At 48.1% G+C, this 14828-nt stretch overlaps 2 protein-coding genes across 4 annotated transcripts; one reads left to right on the forward strand and one right to left on the reverse strand.

Annotated features, from left to right (window-relative positions):
* Nucleotides 1–955: 955 nt before the first annotated feature.
* On the forward strand, nt 956–5960 carry rraga (Ras-related GTP binding A). Of its 2 annotated transcripts, XM_061752776.1 has the most exons (11): nt 1367–1473; nt 1591–2015; nt 2048–2083; nt 2844–2943; nt 3032–3098; nt 3177–3399; nt 3528–3623; nt 3703–3825; nt 3908–3999; nt 4556–4671; nt 5430–5960. In XM_061752776.1, the coding sequence occupies exons 2-11, from the start codon at nt 1998–2000 to the stop codon at nt 5531–5533; spliced, it is 975 nt and encodes a 324-aa protein (XP_061608760.1). In that variant the 5' UTR covers nt 1367–1473; nt 1591–1997; the 3' UTR covers nt 5534–5960. The 2 variants fall into 2 exon arrangements, with proteins under 2 accessions (XP_061608761.1, XP_061608760.1); XM_061752777.1 differs by lacking the exons at nt 1591–2015; nt 2048–2083 and adding an exon at nt 956–1117.
* LOC133467661 (cyclic nucleotide-gated olfactory channel-like) lies at nt 5653–14727 on the reverse strand. 2 transcript variants are annotated; one of them, XM_061752764.1, is made up of 6 exons: nt 12724–14727; nt 12333–12443; nt 11957–12121; nt 11175–11282; nt 10548–10654; nt 5653–9961 (listed from the first exon to the last, which is right to left on the reverse strand). In XM_061752764.1, exons 1-6 carry the CDS (start codon nt 12828–12830, stop codon nt 8502–8504), a joined length of 2058 nt encoding a protein of 685 aa, XP_061608748.1. In that variant the 5' UTR covers nt 12831–14727; the 3' UTR covers nt 5653–8501. The 2 variants fall into 2 exon arrangements, with proteins under 2 accessions (XP_061608748.1, XP_061608749.1); XM_061752765.1 differs by lacking the exons at nt 11175–11282; nt 11957–12121.
* Nucleotides 14728–14828: the final 101 nt, after the last annotated feature.

Raw genomic sequence — 14828 nt, forward strand, 5'->3', positions numbered from 1 at the left:
ATGTTTTTTTTTAAAATAGCGCTTGTACTCATAGCTAGTCAATCACCGGGCACTTGTAGACAAACAATCCTTCACATGTGTATTTACACATCGGGCACATTGCAGCACGGGTGAATATTCTTTCTGTTCCTTGCCCCGTGGCGTACACACTTTTTGTCTTTTATTTTTTTTAAGAAAAATGTTAACAATCCAGTGAGGGTGCGCACTTCACCTTGTAGTTATGTCACAAAGAAATCAATATGCGCTTGGTCAATTTATGCTAAGCAGTTGGGCTGCAACGGATGATTGTTTTGATGAACGATTAATCTGTTGATTTGATCTGCAAATGTTTGTAAATGATTTATTTGAAAGAAAAAAACACACACACAAAGATAATCAGTCTGCTTAAGTGGAGGATGACAGAAAGTCTGACAAAATTTACTGTTGCGACGACATAGTTGTCGATCAATTTGATAATCGATGAGTTGTTGATCAATGAATTGGTGCACTTCTACTACACAGTTCAACATATTTAAAGAAACTATATCTCATGTTAATGTTATTGGAGACAAAGCAAACAGTTCTAATTATTATTGTGATTTTGCATGTTTTTAAATTGCACGATGTAAAATTGAACAAAAATAATGAAATGACTTGTGATATCTAGTTCAATTATTTTTTTTTTATATAAACGACATTTTCACTGTATATTTTTTACATTTTTAAAAAGAAAAATGTAATCTCAACTCATTTCATTGACTGATGAATATAGAAGTCAAATATACATTTTTTATTTTACAAAAATAGTGCGCTATCTTTCAACATTCGAATGTCAATATGCGCTACAATACGCTCCGGCTTATACCGTAATGAAGACAAACAGAAAATCGATGGAAAAGGAAAACGAATCGCCGTGGTTACGCAACCGGAAATGACGTCAGCGTTCCCGCGTGCCTATCGGACAAAGGTGGGGAACGTCGGGTCATGTGACTGCGGCGTAAACAGGAAGCAGCTGATCTCAACTCTTGCGTGTCTTGAGTTGGAGCCCTTCAGCTAATCTACAAAAGTGGATTCTTCAACGCCCATAATCCGATGTCGACTGCTGGTTGAACACAAGTCCACTTTTTGTCCACGTCGGGTAAGCTACTCTGATTCTAGTTGAAGTTTACTTAGCTAGCCGCTAAGCTACACGCCGTAAATCTGTAGCGTTTGTTTCGCTCGCATGAGCGGCGATATTGTTACGCGACGCGACGGAGAGTGCGCCTGGATGAAGTTAGACCGTCGTGAGAATGTCGCTTGTTCGTGCGCATGCTCGTTTAGAGCTCGTCTGCGCGTGACGCGTTTGCAGCGAAAAGTGGAAAAGAGCTCAGTGCCAAAATGTGTGCAGGGCGAGCAAGAGGCGAGCAAGAGGAGAGCTGCGCACCAGAAGTCATCCCATCCGCAGCTCGTTGCGAACTTCTCGAGGCGATGTCCAGTTCCGCCATGAAGAAAAAGGTCCTCCCAACACAACCGCATTTGGCTTTTGAGTGACGCCGTCTGATGTGTGTTAGTTCCACAGTGCGGTTATGATCGGCATATTATAATTTGGGTGTTTCCATTTCAACGGATCAGCACCTGGTGGCGAGTGGGCTCCGATGCCGGTCCGACGTGGCAGGCCCAAACGTATTGTGAGGGTCTGCTGGGAACGTCTGGCGGAATCCCCTGTCAGGAGGAGTTTCAACTCCCACCTCCGACAGAACTTTGCTCACGTTCCGGGGGGAGGCGGGGGACATCGAGTCCGAGCGGACCGTGTTCCGCGCCTCCGTTGCCGAGGCGGCCGACCGGAGCTGTCGCCAGTCGTGGCGGCGATCCCCGAACACGTTGGTGGACACCGACGGCGAGGGACGCCGTCAAGCTGAAGAAGGAGTCCTATCGGGCCTTTTTGCCCCGTGGGACTCCTGAGGCAGCTGACCAAGCGGAATGCGGCTTTGGCGGTCGCCGAAGCAAAAACTCGGACATGGGAGGAGTTCGGTGAGGCCATGGAGAAAGACTTCCGGACGGCTTAGAGGAAATTCTGTTCGGTCCCTGTACGACCGGAGTCAGAGTTTGGTCCGCATTGCCGGCAGTAAGTCAGACTCGTTTCCGGTGAGGGTCGGACTCCGCCCAGGCTGCCCCTTTGGCACTGGTTCTGTTCATAACTTTTATGGACAGAATTCCAAGGCGCAGAGGGGGTCCGGTTTGGTGGTCTCGGTACTGCATCTCTGCTTTTTGCAGACGATGTGGTTCTTCATCAGGCCGTGATCTCCAACTCTCACTGGAGCGCTTCGTAGCAGAGTGTGAAGCGGCTGCGATGAGAATCGGCACCTCCAAATCTGAGACCGTGGTCCTCAGTCGGAAAAGGGTGGCGTGCCCTCTTCGGGTCGTTGAAGTATCTTGGGGTCTTGTTCACAAGTGAGGGAAGAATGGAACGGGAGATCGACAGGCGGATCGGTGCGGCGTCCGCAGCGATGCGGACTTTGTATCGGTCCGTTGTGGTGAACAAGGAGCTAAGCCGAAAGGCGAAGCTCTCGATTTACCGGTCGAGCCACGTTCCTACGGTCACGAGCTGTGGGCATCTGATTCGGACGCCTCCCCGGTGAGGTGTTCCGGGCACGTCCCACCGGGAGGAGACCCCGGGGACGACCCAGGACACGCCGGAGAGACTACGTCCTTCGGCTGGCCTGGGAACGCCTCGGGATCCCCTCGGAAGAGCTGGACGAAGTGGCCGGGGAGAGGGAAGTCTGGGCGTCCCTGCTGGAGCGACTGCCCCCGCGACCCGACCTCGGATAAGTGGTAGAAGATGGATGGATGGCATTTCACTGATCTTGTCAAACGCGTCTTTTCAGGTGTTATTGATGGGAAAAAGCGGGTCGGGAAAGACCAGCATGAGATCAATCATCTTTGCCAATTACATTGCTCGAGACACGCGTCGCCTCGGAGCAACAAGTGAGGAAACTCCAACGCAGTCGAGTCGTACTGTTTTGTTGTTGTTTTTTTTCACGTAATCTTCTTGTTGTCGTTTTGTGAACTGCAGTTGACGTTGAACACTCCCACGTGCGCTTTCTTGGCAATCTCGTTCTAAACCTTTGGGACTGTGGAGGGTAAAGTCGATGAGTTGATTATTTGCCAGCTTCTGATTGCTGCGTGACGGAACAAGCGCCTCCTCTTTGTCCTCCCAGACAAGACACTTTCATGGAGAACTACTTCACCAGCCAGAGGGACAACATCTTCAGGAATGTGGAGGTGCTGATTTATGTTTTCGACGTGGAGAGCCGCGAGCTGGAGAAAGACATGCATTACTACCAGTCGTGTCTGGAAGCCATCCTGCAGAATTCCCCCGACGCTAAAGTCTTCTGCTTGGTGCACAAAATGGATCTGGTGCAGGAGGACCAGAGAGACTTGGTAAGGCGGATGGTAGTCATTGTGGTTTTTTTCACAAATCTGTCTATTGGCGGAATCAATACACAACCATAAATAGTAGAGATTGTTATCCGTTCGCAAGTGTGTGTGTGTGTGTGTGGCCGCGACAGATCTTCAAAGAGCGCGAGGAGGACTTGAAGAGACTGTCGCGACCTTTAGCTTGCACGTGCTTCAGGACGTCCATCTGGGATGAAACCCTCTACAAGGTTTGCCCGCGTGACCGGCCGGCGGATCTTTTCGGGTAATCATTCCGAGCGACGCTAGCGCGAATCTGAACTCCCGCAGGCGTGGTCCAGCATTGTGTACCAGCTGATCCCGAACGTCCAGCAACTGGAGACCAACCTGAGGAACTTTGCGCAGATTATCGAGGCAGATGAAGTCCTTCTGTTCGAGAGAGCAACTTTCCTGGTCGGCTCAACTCGTGACGCACAACAGAGTCTGCGCACGTTGGATGCGTCCACAACTAAACCTATATTCCGTACGACTGCAGGTGATCTCCCACTATCAGTGCAAAGAGCAGCGGGACGCTCACCGATTTGAGAAGATCAGTAACATCATCAAACAGTTCAAACTCAGCTGTAGGTAAGTGTGGCGAAAGTTCATTCTCTACGCAAACTAGTTCAAAGGTCAGTTCACTGTTCCAAAAATGAGCTCGTTCAGTTCATAATTCCAAATTTGGAACTCCGTTAACCGTTCCAAAAAAATCAACTAGTCCATAGTTGCGTTTTGTTTTTTCTCCATATATTGCTGACGGCCTTCAAACCCCCCCCCCCCCCCCCCCCCCAAAAAAAAATGGCATTTCAGTTCCCCATTGTTGCCACATTTTCGGTCCTCGCTTGCAGCTTTCACCCGACGTTCTCAAAAACAGGAGGAAAAACGTGTTGCTTGAATTGGAGTCTTTTTTTTTTTTACTTTTATTGGTAATGTGCAAACACAAACACACAACAACACGGTATGACAGGAACGACGGTGAAAGGACAGTGATGACTTTGCATTCCGTGCGGCGCTGGCTGACTATATAAACAAAATATTTCATTTGATCTCTTCTCATATTACAAAACAAAATACATATCATGACAATGCGATTGTACAGTTTTAACTGTTTGTTTTGTTTTCTCCCCCCCCCCCCCCATTTCAGTAAACTGGCAGCCTCTTTTCAGAGCATGGAAGTGAGGAATTCCAACTTTGCGGCCTTCATTGACGTCTTCACCTCCAACACATATGTCATGGTCATCATGTCAGACCCGTCTATTCGTAAGTCGTCACCCAATCGTGCGCTGGAGCCTCCGCAGTCACGCCCCCCCCCCCCCCCCCCCCAAAAAAAAAAACAAACCCAACAAATCTTCAAAATCATTTCACGTCAGCTCGTTCAGCATCTCAAGGAGTAACTCACAAGTCTTGTGCTTTTTCAGTACACATTCAATTATCTCAGCTTTTAAGGTATTTTAAAGTTTGATAGTGCTTGGGTAAATGTTTTATGAATAGTAGTGGAAATATGATTTAATAATAATTCAAATGTTTTTTTAAAGGCATTTTAAAGTATTTTATATTGTTATGAATATACAATAAGTGGTATATTTATAGAAAGAAAATCAGTTAAGGTATTTTCAAGTCTCATTTTTGAAGTATTATTATTCTTATTCTTATTATAGTCATGAGTAGTGGTGCAAATGACATTTTTTGTTTCATTTTTTTTGTGTGCTGCTACTCCCGAAGCTTGTAATGATAACCACAGAACCATCAATGGAACCTACAATTAACAAAATATCAATTGCACGTAGACGTGAATTTGATCAAGCACATGCTAATGTCAACACCACCTACCTAATTGCTGCAGTACTTCTAAGATGCTACTAGGTGACACTAGTATGAGTGCAGTGCTAAAATATGAGTTCAAAAGATTGCATGTTGCGTTCACGCAGGTTTAAGAAGTGCGAGAGTTTGAGCCTGAAACAAATGAAGTTGTGTTTAGTCGAATAACTCCGCGGATCAATTGTGGTGTTTTTCCGCAGCCTCCGCAGCCACCCTCATCAATATCCGCAATGCTAGGAAACACTTTGAGAAGTTGGAGCGCGTGGACGGACCCAAGCACAGCCTTCATATGCGAATGCGCTAGGCGCCGAGCATCCTCGTCGGATCGTCTCAGCCAATCAGCTCCCGGATCTCGGATCGCAGCTCCTTTTCGAAACACGAGGAGGCCGCATCCTCACATTCAATCACGCTTAACATGAGGACTTTACTTTTTTTTTTTTTTTTTTTTGTCTGTTTGTTTCCCGGTCACTTTAAGAATCTCGAGCGGCGCCGTTTTTGTTTTGTTTTTGTTTTTCTCGTCAACTATTTGTCCTCCTGTGGCCTATTAAACAATGAAATGAAACCATGTGTTTACTCTGAAGGGGGATGTGATGTACCGAAGACCCCAGTGTTCGGGGGTGGGGGGTGGGGGTTTCTTTTTTTTTTTGTCAGTAGGAAATGCAACAGCTACTGCGCCAATGTATGTGTGCTGTTCTTTGAAAATACAAGCAATATAGTTTTCTTCAGAAATACCTTGTCTTTGTGTGTCTTCAGGATATTTGACAACAAAACTTTGCCCACCCCTGAAAAGCCAGGAAGGAGGTCCACTCCCATGAAAAACTATTTGCCCACTTCTCAAATAATTTTTTATTTATTTTTTTCTCTTCAGTTTCCCCACTTTACTGTTTAAGATCATCAAACAAATGTAAATATCCGAAAGAGAACCCAAGTAAACGCAAAATGCAGTTTTTAGAAATTAAGGCAGAAAATTCACTTATTTGAAAACTATTTAGAGACTGTGACAACAGCTCGGATTTTCTAAAACAAAAAGTTTCAAATTAGGATTAAGATTTAAAAGTATGGTTTCAAAACGGAGTTAGGGTCACAAATTCGGGTTTCTAAACAGGGTTAGGTGTTTCAAAACAAGGTTAGGGTATCAAATTAGGGTTTCAAAATGCGGTTAAGGTTTCAAAGTCGGGGTTTCTAAACGGAGTTGGGGTTTCAAAATGGGTTTAAGGTTTCAAAGGTCGGGTTTCTAAACATGGTAAGGCTTTCAAAGTAGGTTTTTCAAAAAGGGGTTAAGTTTTCTCACTATGATTTTAAAACTGGGTTAGGGTCTCATGTCGGGTTTTTTAACGGGATTGGGGTTTCAAAGCAGTGTTTCAAAACGGGGTTATGGATTTAAAGTAGGGTTTGAAAACGGGGTTGGAGTTTTAAAGTAGGGTTTCAAAACAGCCTGAAATGTCAAATGTTACTCAAATTATTAGAGTTTTTGACTGAAGTCCGGAAATTCAGAGTTTGGCAAAAGTGCGGAATTATGAAATCTCAAATGCGTTGGCTTCCTTTGTGACCTCCCGGATAAGCCGTCGCCGTGCTCTTGGGGTCAGTTTTGTTGGGCGACCCCTGCTAGTAACATTCACCACTCTTCATTTTTTTTCTCCATTTGAGGATAATGGCTCTCATCGCGGTTTGCTGGAGTCCTAAAGCTTTCGAAATGGCTTTGTCACCTTCCCCGACCGATCGGTGGCAATTTCTTTGGATTCTGGCATTTTGTCACAGCTGTTTCGAAGTCTTTTGTCAAACAGGTTCTATTTCAATGTTTTCTCTACTGAACCGCTCCGGAGCGACTCAGGGTCGAGCGGGTTCGTGCAAATGAACCAAAAAATGTGATTAGCCACAGTTAATTAATTAATGATTTAGCGGGGCTGGGGGGCCAGTGAATAGTTTGTTCCCTTAATAAATCAAATCACCCTTTAAAAACTGCATTGCGCGTATACTTGGCTGATCTTTGTCTTATATTTACATTTGTTTGCTGATCTTCAACATAAAAAAAGCAACCGTACAGTGCACATTGCGGTCATCAGTGAGCTCGCATATCGAGTTGGAATTCAATCTAAATAAAAAGCAGCACTTTGCAAATTGGAACCTGACTCGTCGTGACAGAAATTGTCAGCCGAAAAAAAAGATTCATTGGAATTTGGTTGGATGGACGCTTCGCAAGTAACCTCACTTCTTTTTCCTGCCAATGCGACTCAATTCACAAATGACATGATTGTGGATTAACATGCTATTTATTTCGCATCCTGGATCTATTCAAGTTATGAAAAGCAAATGACGGTGCACAGAAGGCGTGCAGCAGTTGTCCTGCATGTGCCATATGGCGACTAACTGTTGAAAGTGTGTGTGTGTGTGTTGGGGAGGAGGAGGAGGGGCTGCACCTGCTCAAAAGTGTTCCCCGATGCCCCCAGCAGCATGCAACAACTAACAAGCACCTTCTTCAGCGAATGGAACACAAAAACAGCTGCGTGTCCTTTCCCTGATTTAGTTTTGGGGGGCGAGTTTAAAAAGAGACAAAAACTGAAGGCGGCAGTAGATTTGTACACATTAAAAAGGGTTCAATCCGATGGCTGACAAATTGTAATCTCCCACTTTGGCAACACAAGTGACCTCATTCGATAAATGAAGTTAAGTACACCGATGAGTGATTATTACGCAATGTGGGAGATTCCCAAACCAGCTTGTTGGCTTCCTCTGAATTCAACGCTTGGCTTTCATCTACTTTTATTTTGGAAACGTGTGATCCGATTGGGTTTTGCTTCCATCTCCATCAAGAGATGCGGCGTTCAAATGCAGAGAGGTGAATCTGCGGGTGCCAAACCGAGAGTATGCACGGGTCCACTGTATACTTAAAGGCTTTTCAAATAAGGCCGCTATCGGTACTCACCTATCCCTAATGAAAGCAAAATATAAAAGAATAAAAGAAACTGTAAAACAAATACAAATAAACTACTTTTCGAAAGTTCAGTTGCTCTACGAACTGTATTGATATGCTGGGGGCGTGGCCTAGCGAGCAACACGCCGAGCCGGAGCCGTAAGTTGCGGCTCCAGCAGCTCCTTGCGAGTGTTCTCATTTTGCATTTGTGCGTTTGACTGTTTGCCCCGTTGGCGCGGCGAGGGCATGCCAGTATCCGAATTGCTGTTTTGCCCCCGCTTGACTCAAGCGGCGGCGTATCTGAAGCTCGCCCAAACTGGAATCGAGCAAACGACGGCTCGGAAGTTAGGCCACTTGGAATTCAAGGTACGAGTGCACTCCGAAGAGTAGAGTCCCCCGCGTGGATGGGAGGCCGAGCGCCAGCGTCACCGACCGTCCCCTCCAGATCGGCGACGGGGTCGAGGTCGGCGCCGCAGTCCGTTGGATTCATCCGCCGCTCCAGCAGCGTGATGCGCCGCTTCAGCCTCTGCTGCGTGTGCGCGTAGTCGCAGAGAAGCCGCGAAACGCGAGTGTGGAGGCTGTCCAGGGAGGATTCCAGCCTCTCCACCTTCTCTTCCGTGTCTTCCCGCCGCAGGCCGGCGCTCTCGGCGTTGTCCTCCAGCATCCCCTCCTTGATCAGGATCTCACGGCCCCTCTCCTCCAGGACCGTCCGAGCGTCCGGATACTCCGTCACGGCCTCCATCAAGTCGTCCTTGGAGAGGCAGAACAGATCCGAGTATCCCAGACTGCGAATGTTGGCGGTCCGCCGGTTGCCCGTTTTGCTTCCTTTAATATTCAAAATGCTGATTTCTCCAAAGCAACTGCCGGCGACGAGGAGGGCGTACTGCGTCACCCCGTCGTCACCCACCACGGCCAGCTTGCCCTCTTTGATGATATACATCTCCTTCCCGATGTCGCCTTTCCTGCAGATGTAGTCGCCGGGACTGAAGACCTGCGGCCGTAGTTTGAGCACGAGCTCCACCAGCAGTCCCGCCTCGCAGTCTTGAAAGATGCGCACTTTCTTCAAGGTCTCCAGGTGGACGTTGATGGCGATCTCGGCTCGCAGTTTGTCGGGCAGGTTCTTGAGCACCTCCCGCTCGTCCACGGCTTTCTCGTTGAGCCAGAGGTAGTCGAACCACTTGATGATGCGCGTCTCCAGCTCTTTGCTGACTTTGCGGAAGTGCATGTAATGTTTGACGGCGTCGATCCGAGCCTGGAACTCGGCACGGGTGGCGTTCATGTTGGAGATCATGGAACCGACATTTCCCACAATTGTGGCAAAGATCAGAACGCCGACCAGAAAATCAAAAACCACAAAAAGGTACTCTTCGTCTCGCACCGGCGCAGGCATCTCTCCGATAGTGGTAAGAGTGAGAGTGGACCAGTACAGACAGTAGACGTAACTCCGAGTTAGAGAGGAATACTCCGGTTTGGAGATGTTCGGGAACACCCAAGTGTCTGAGCCCAACCCTAAAGACTTGGAGATGGCGTAGTAGATGCAGGCGTTCCAGTGAATGATGACCAGGATGTAGAGCACCAAGTTGCAGATGCGGAAGATGTTGGGGTAGTCGGTGCGCGTCTCGGTGCGGTCAAAGAACTCGAACATCCGCGGGAAGCGCAGCAGGCGGTTGAACCTGAGTTGAGGCGTGTGGATGCCGGTGGAGAAGTAGGCCAGGTCGGTGGGCAGGATGGACACCACGTCCAGCTTGAACTGCAACGTGCGCACGTAGTTGTCCCTGAGCTTGCTGTGGTCCTTCACCAGGAGGCCTTGCTCCAGGAAGCCTGGAAGCAAACCAAATCCAAACTTCACGTTGCGCTCGCGCATCTGGTCGGCGGCGTTCGGCTCCACCCTTCTCCGGATCGCGTATCCTGGCCACCGCGGCGAACTTCGGCATTCGGCAAAACTGCTGAAAGCGCTTCCTTCCGGCTCGGGTCAACGGCGGAGCCCTACAACCCTGGCTCATGCGTTTACTTTTGTTTTTCGCACAAGAGCTAACAAAGATGATCATATGTGACGTTTACGTATATATCGTATCACATTTGCATCAATAAACGATACACGTACTGTATTTTAACTTTTGTCCGACGATACCAGCCGTAAAGAAAACACAAGTTTTAGCAAGTTGGGCTTCAGACCATCGTTGCATTTCTGTGCCGATTGTCCACATCGGGCTCACGAGTGACTTGAAGCCTAGCGCAGCTGACTGAGTGACAGGCTGGTTTTATAACAACAACAACAACAACAACAATAATAATAAAGTGACATGTGAATCGTCAAATGTAACCCGCCCGACGGATTATCGCCCTGATGATGTTGTTGGGATGCAGTTCATCGGAAGGATTGATGTGAGATTTCAAAAGGCGTCACCTGTGCGGAGTCGCACGCAAGTGTCCGCGATGTAGACGAGGTCAGCGAGGTAGTCCAGCACCAGCCAGACGATGTAGTTGGCCACCTGCAATCGATCGAAACACGCCCTGCGGATTCAAACGGACAGAGATTCATCGCAGCGCAACCGTTGTCGGACTTCATCCCAAAAGACGTCTTGCCTGTCATCAGAATCAGAATCATCTTTATTTGCCAAGTATGTCCCAAAAACACACAAGGAATTTGTCTCCGGTAGTCGGAGCCGCTCGAGTACGACAACAGACAGAGAACACTTTGGAGACAGAAAGACATTGACAACAACAACAACAAAAAAACAGTCACTGAGCAATAAAGGGTTGCTAGTTATCTGGTAATGCCGGTACAATTATTTTTGTATTTATTTTTTGGACAATTGTGCAAAAAGATGCAGAGTCCTCTAGCACTTAGAACAGTTCGAATGAATAATAATAATTGCAACAGTCCGGTGCAATGACCCAGCGAGTAGCGCGATAATCTGGGACAATGTCGATTGTGCAAATGTTGCAGATGCTACTCTGGCATGAGTGGCCAGGATTGGTCAACAACAGGCGAGACAACTACCGTGAGTGCACGAGTAATATATATCATTACCTCGCCACGACGAGGAACCAGTTGTAGAGCACCGCTGCAGCGATGACGAATAACCAGCGGTAGTAGGCGTCGGCAGATGGGGACACCACAAAAACGGCCCATTTCCCCCTAAAGGCATCAACAGATTTGCGTTAGTCGCTGCGGGAGCGTTGAAGACTTTACCGTCTTTGTTTTTGATCTTGGACAGAATTGTTCAAAGATTCCAAACTGCTGACTGCAGCCTTCAAAAGGAACAGTTTTGTTTTGAGGTTGCAAAAGTCTCGTTTTGTTTGCTCGTCACTTGCCGAAGGCGCTCTATGCGGGACGTCACGTGACCAAACCCCAGAAAACCGGGCAGCTGACTTCCTGCGTTTGCTCGGCTAACGAGCACGATGACGTGATCGTCCGAAGGCGAACTTGCTCAAATGTTGCTTTCTTGACGGCCGGCGTCTTCGGACAAAAGTTAAATACGTGTATCGCATCTATGTATACAAATATGATATGACATATGCAAACACGAATGAGGCCAAAACATCGACTATTGTAATCTGTAGTGACATCTTGTGTTTAAAAAAAAAAAGATGTTGCTGCTTTGACCCGGTGACCTTCACCAGATCCGACAGGAAGTGCTTTGCCGAACGCGGAAGTAGGTTACGCATAGACCGGATTAAGCTGAAGCAAATGATGTAAAAGTAGCAAGTAGCTAAGGCTAAAGAAGCTAAGCCAGCGGCTGCCTCTCTGCGCCGAGCTTCACTCGTTTTGCTCCTCACCGAACAGTAACAAAGATGCGGTTCGTGACGCACCTCAGGATGCCGCCGGCGTCCGTTTGCGTGTCGCCGGTGCGGCTGGGGGCCTTGGTGAGCTCGGGGCCTCTGAAGCGCTCCAGGAAGGAGTCGGGCCTCTCCTGCTCCTGCGCCGCTAAGCTCCTGCGAGCCCATTCCCTCAGTCTCAGCACCAGGCTCGCCAGTCTGACGCGTGACAGTCGGCGACATTTGCACACTCGTCAAATCGCGTCATCGCTCTCTCGAATGCATTTTTTTTTTTAAACCTCAGGTGACCAGAAACGATCTCGACGCGGGAGCCGACAAAAACGATAGCCGGCTATTGATGAGACGAACGAATGGAAGAAGAAATAAATGGCGGTCCGCATGAACGAAGAGGGCGCCATGTTTTTCGAACCTCGAGACGGCTGCATTCCTTTGGAGAGAGTTCCTCGAGTTGCCACCGTGAGGATCGAGAGCAGCGACCCTCCGAAGCTCCGAGGACGTCTCGTCGCAGACGGATGGAACCCTGCGAGGTAGGTTCAAACAAAAAAAAAAAAAAGGGCACGTCAATCCTGCCCTGCGGCTGACGGGCGACCAGTCCGGGGTCGGCCCCGCCCGGTGCCCAAAGTCCACCCGGGAGAGGCTCCCGCCCACCGTCCGCCCTAGCGATGAGGAGCGCCGCAGGAACCGCACGGATGGATGCAACTGATCTCAAATAATCGACTGCTCGGTCGTACGGCCTTTGCTGGCTGATGATTGGACGACTTCTCCAAATAATATCTTGAAAATTGAAATGTTCTTCTCACCTGCTTAGAATACTCTCGGCTCGCTCGATCTCCTCCTCCAAGCTGGTCTTGACTGACAGGCTGTGGGGGGAGCGATCTCGCTCAGGTGTGTGGCCCGTCATCGTCATCGGATGGCAGGCAAGGTTGCGAGTCGATGGCGTGCACGTCAGGGACCCGCGGGTGTCGGTGGCGGTCCCTCACATGGTGACTGAGGCGCGTGCAAGGGAGGGGGCAACTGAAAATGGAAAAGCAGCCGCTCACGCACGTCCTTGTGAGGGATGAGCGACGGGCAAGGCTGGCAAGACGGGCAAGACGGGGCCTTCGCAGCCTCCCGAGCGCTAAGAGGTATTTTGACGACTGTTACCGCCGTGCGACTAATTAGACGATCATTAATGAAAACACGCGGAGGCGTCTTGAAGCTCTCCCGCGGGAGCGGTGTCACTTGGGTAACTGCTGGGCTGTGTGTGTATGCCCACACCCACACACACACTCTTCTGCTTGGCGGCCTGGAAAGAGAAAACAACAGCGCAACCTCCCGAATGCTCTCAAACAAGTTGAACACAAAACACAGACGCTCTTCCACTAATCGCTTGCGTAAAAGCTCGGAGCAGGGGAAAGACTTCAAAAGTAAACACATTTTATATATATATATAATAAATAATTACATTTTTATTTGGATTGGATGGATTTATTGTTCCTGTTCCACTGAGGACCAAATAATAGTTGAATATTAATAATGATGAAAACCCTACTCATTTTGTATTGGTGGGTGAAAAAAAAAAAATCAATTGCTTCAAATATCCCATTTAGACATTTAAAAATCACTGTCCAGTGCAAGAAAAAAACAAAAATTATTTGTCACATAATATGCACAATAACATGCCAAAAATCAATGTATTATAAAAGTACGTGTAGAGTCGTTCCTACCTTCGGCAACTTTGTCAGTCCAGTAACCTCTGACCTCACACAAATCCACCGAGCCAGTCCATCTGCTTGTACGACAGCATTCGGCGGGGGGATTCTACTCAATACATGCAATCACGTAACAAAGCCCGACCGAGCTCCTCCGACTCAGGAGTGTCCCCACTTGGCACGGAGGCAGGAAGGATGGCAGAAGAGGGTGATGGAGGGCGGGAGAAATTGCACAAGGTGGAGGGGGGAGAGAGAGAGAGAGAGAGAGAGAGAGAGAATGATCATCTAGGAAACCGTCTTTGCAGGAACTCTCGTGTGCACTTCACAGCCAGGACAGTAAGCTTTGCAGGGTCTTCCAGCCGTGTGCCGGAGCCTACATCCGAATCGCTAAGTCGCAGTCAGTCCTCTCGGGGTGTTCGGAGAAAGTGAGAGATGCCTGCAAACGTTGACAGCAAACAGTGAAGAACAAAACAAACGTACCATGTGGCAAACCGGGCCTCGATGGCTCAAGCCTGAGCACAAAACTAGCAACCCTTTAGCTCAGTAGAAACTGGTTAAAACAAAACAAAACGATTTGTTTGGCAATTAAGCTCAAAATCCAAAAGACGGAAACCACAGGAGACGTAGTGCGGCTTCCTTATCGTTCGTCAGGAACAAAACTGAAGGCGTGAAATGTTCATCGCCAAAAACATCATGTGCAGGGCTTCGGGGAGTTGCAGCCCACAGGACTTGAATCTGCCACCGCTCCACCTTTGCGTACAACGCTGTAGCCTACACCCACAAAATTATCCGGAGACCTTGTCACATCAACTCCAATCGCTCGTTTCAAATGTTGTCTTGTGCAAATGGGAATTACGTGTCGTGTGAGACAGAACGAGGGAAAAAAAAAAAAAAAGAGACGTGTACTAACCCAACACGTAAAAAAAATATGAACCCAAAAGAACCATAACAATAAACAAAAAAAAGGAGGTGGGCAGCAGCAGCAACAAAAAGAATCAAGAGGCTGAACATTTTAGTGCCCCCGAGGTGGTCAATATGCAATAAAAGGAAAGCAGGAACTTGTTGCTTCTGGCAACAACGCTATGCTCTTTTTTCTGACTGTGGCGGCAAAGCTCACCTTTTACGGGAAAACACTAGACACGAGTCGGTCCACGTGAACAACGGCTAAGAGATCGTTCGCACACTTCCGACTCTCGAGTCTCAGCTTACTGGAA

Source organism: Phyllopteryx taeniolatus, chromosome 17 (genome assembly GCF_024500385.1).
Source record: "Phyllopteryx taeniolatus isolate TA_2022b chromosome 17, UOR_Ptae_1.2, whole genome shotgun sequence".
In the NCBI taxonomy this organism is placed as follows: domain Eukaryota; kingdom Metazoa; phylum Chordata; class Actinopteri; order Syngnathiformes; family Syngnathidae; genus Phyllopteryx; species Phyllopteryx taeniolatus.

Excerpts from the sequence above, each read along its gene's own strand:
- rraga (XM_061752776.1), top strand. Across the intron at positions 3,826-3,907 it reads TCGAGAGAGCAACTTTCCTG|GTGATCTCCCACTATCAGTG; the intron begins GTCGGCTCAACT and ends GTACGACTGCAG. Across the intron at positions 4,000-4,555 it reads CAGTTCAAACTCAGCTGTAG|TAAACTGGCAGCCTCTTTTC; the intron begins GTAAGTGTGGCG and ends CCCCCATTTCAG.
- LOC133467661 (XM_061752764.1), bottom strand. The coding sequence starts at position 12,830 with ATGACGATGACGGGCCACACACCTGAGCGAGATCGCTCCCCCCACAGC. Across the intron at positions 10,655-11,174 it reads TGGTTCCTCGTCGTGGCGAG|GGCGTGTTTCGATCGATTGC; the intron begins GTAATGATATAT and ends TTGAATCCGCAG. Across the intron at positions 9,962-10,547 it reads TTGCGTGCGACTCCGCACAG|GCTTCCTGGAGCAAGGCCTC; the intron begins GTGACGCCTTTT and ends GTTTGCTTCCAG.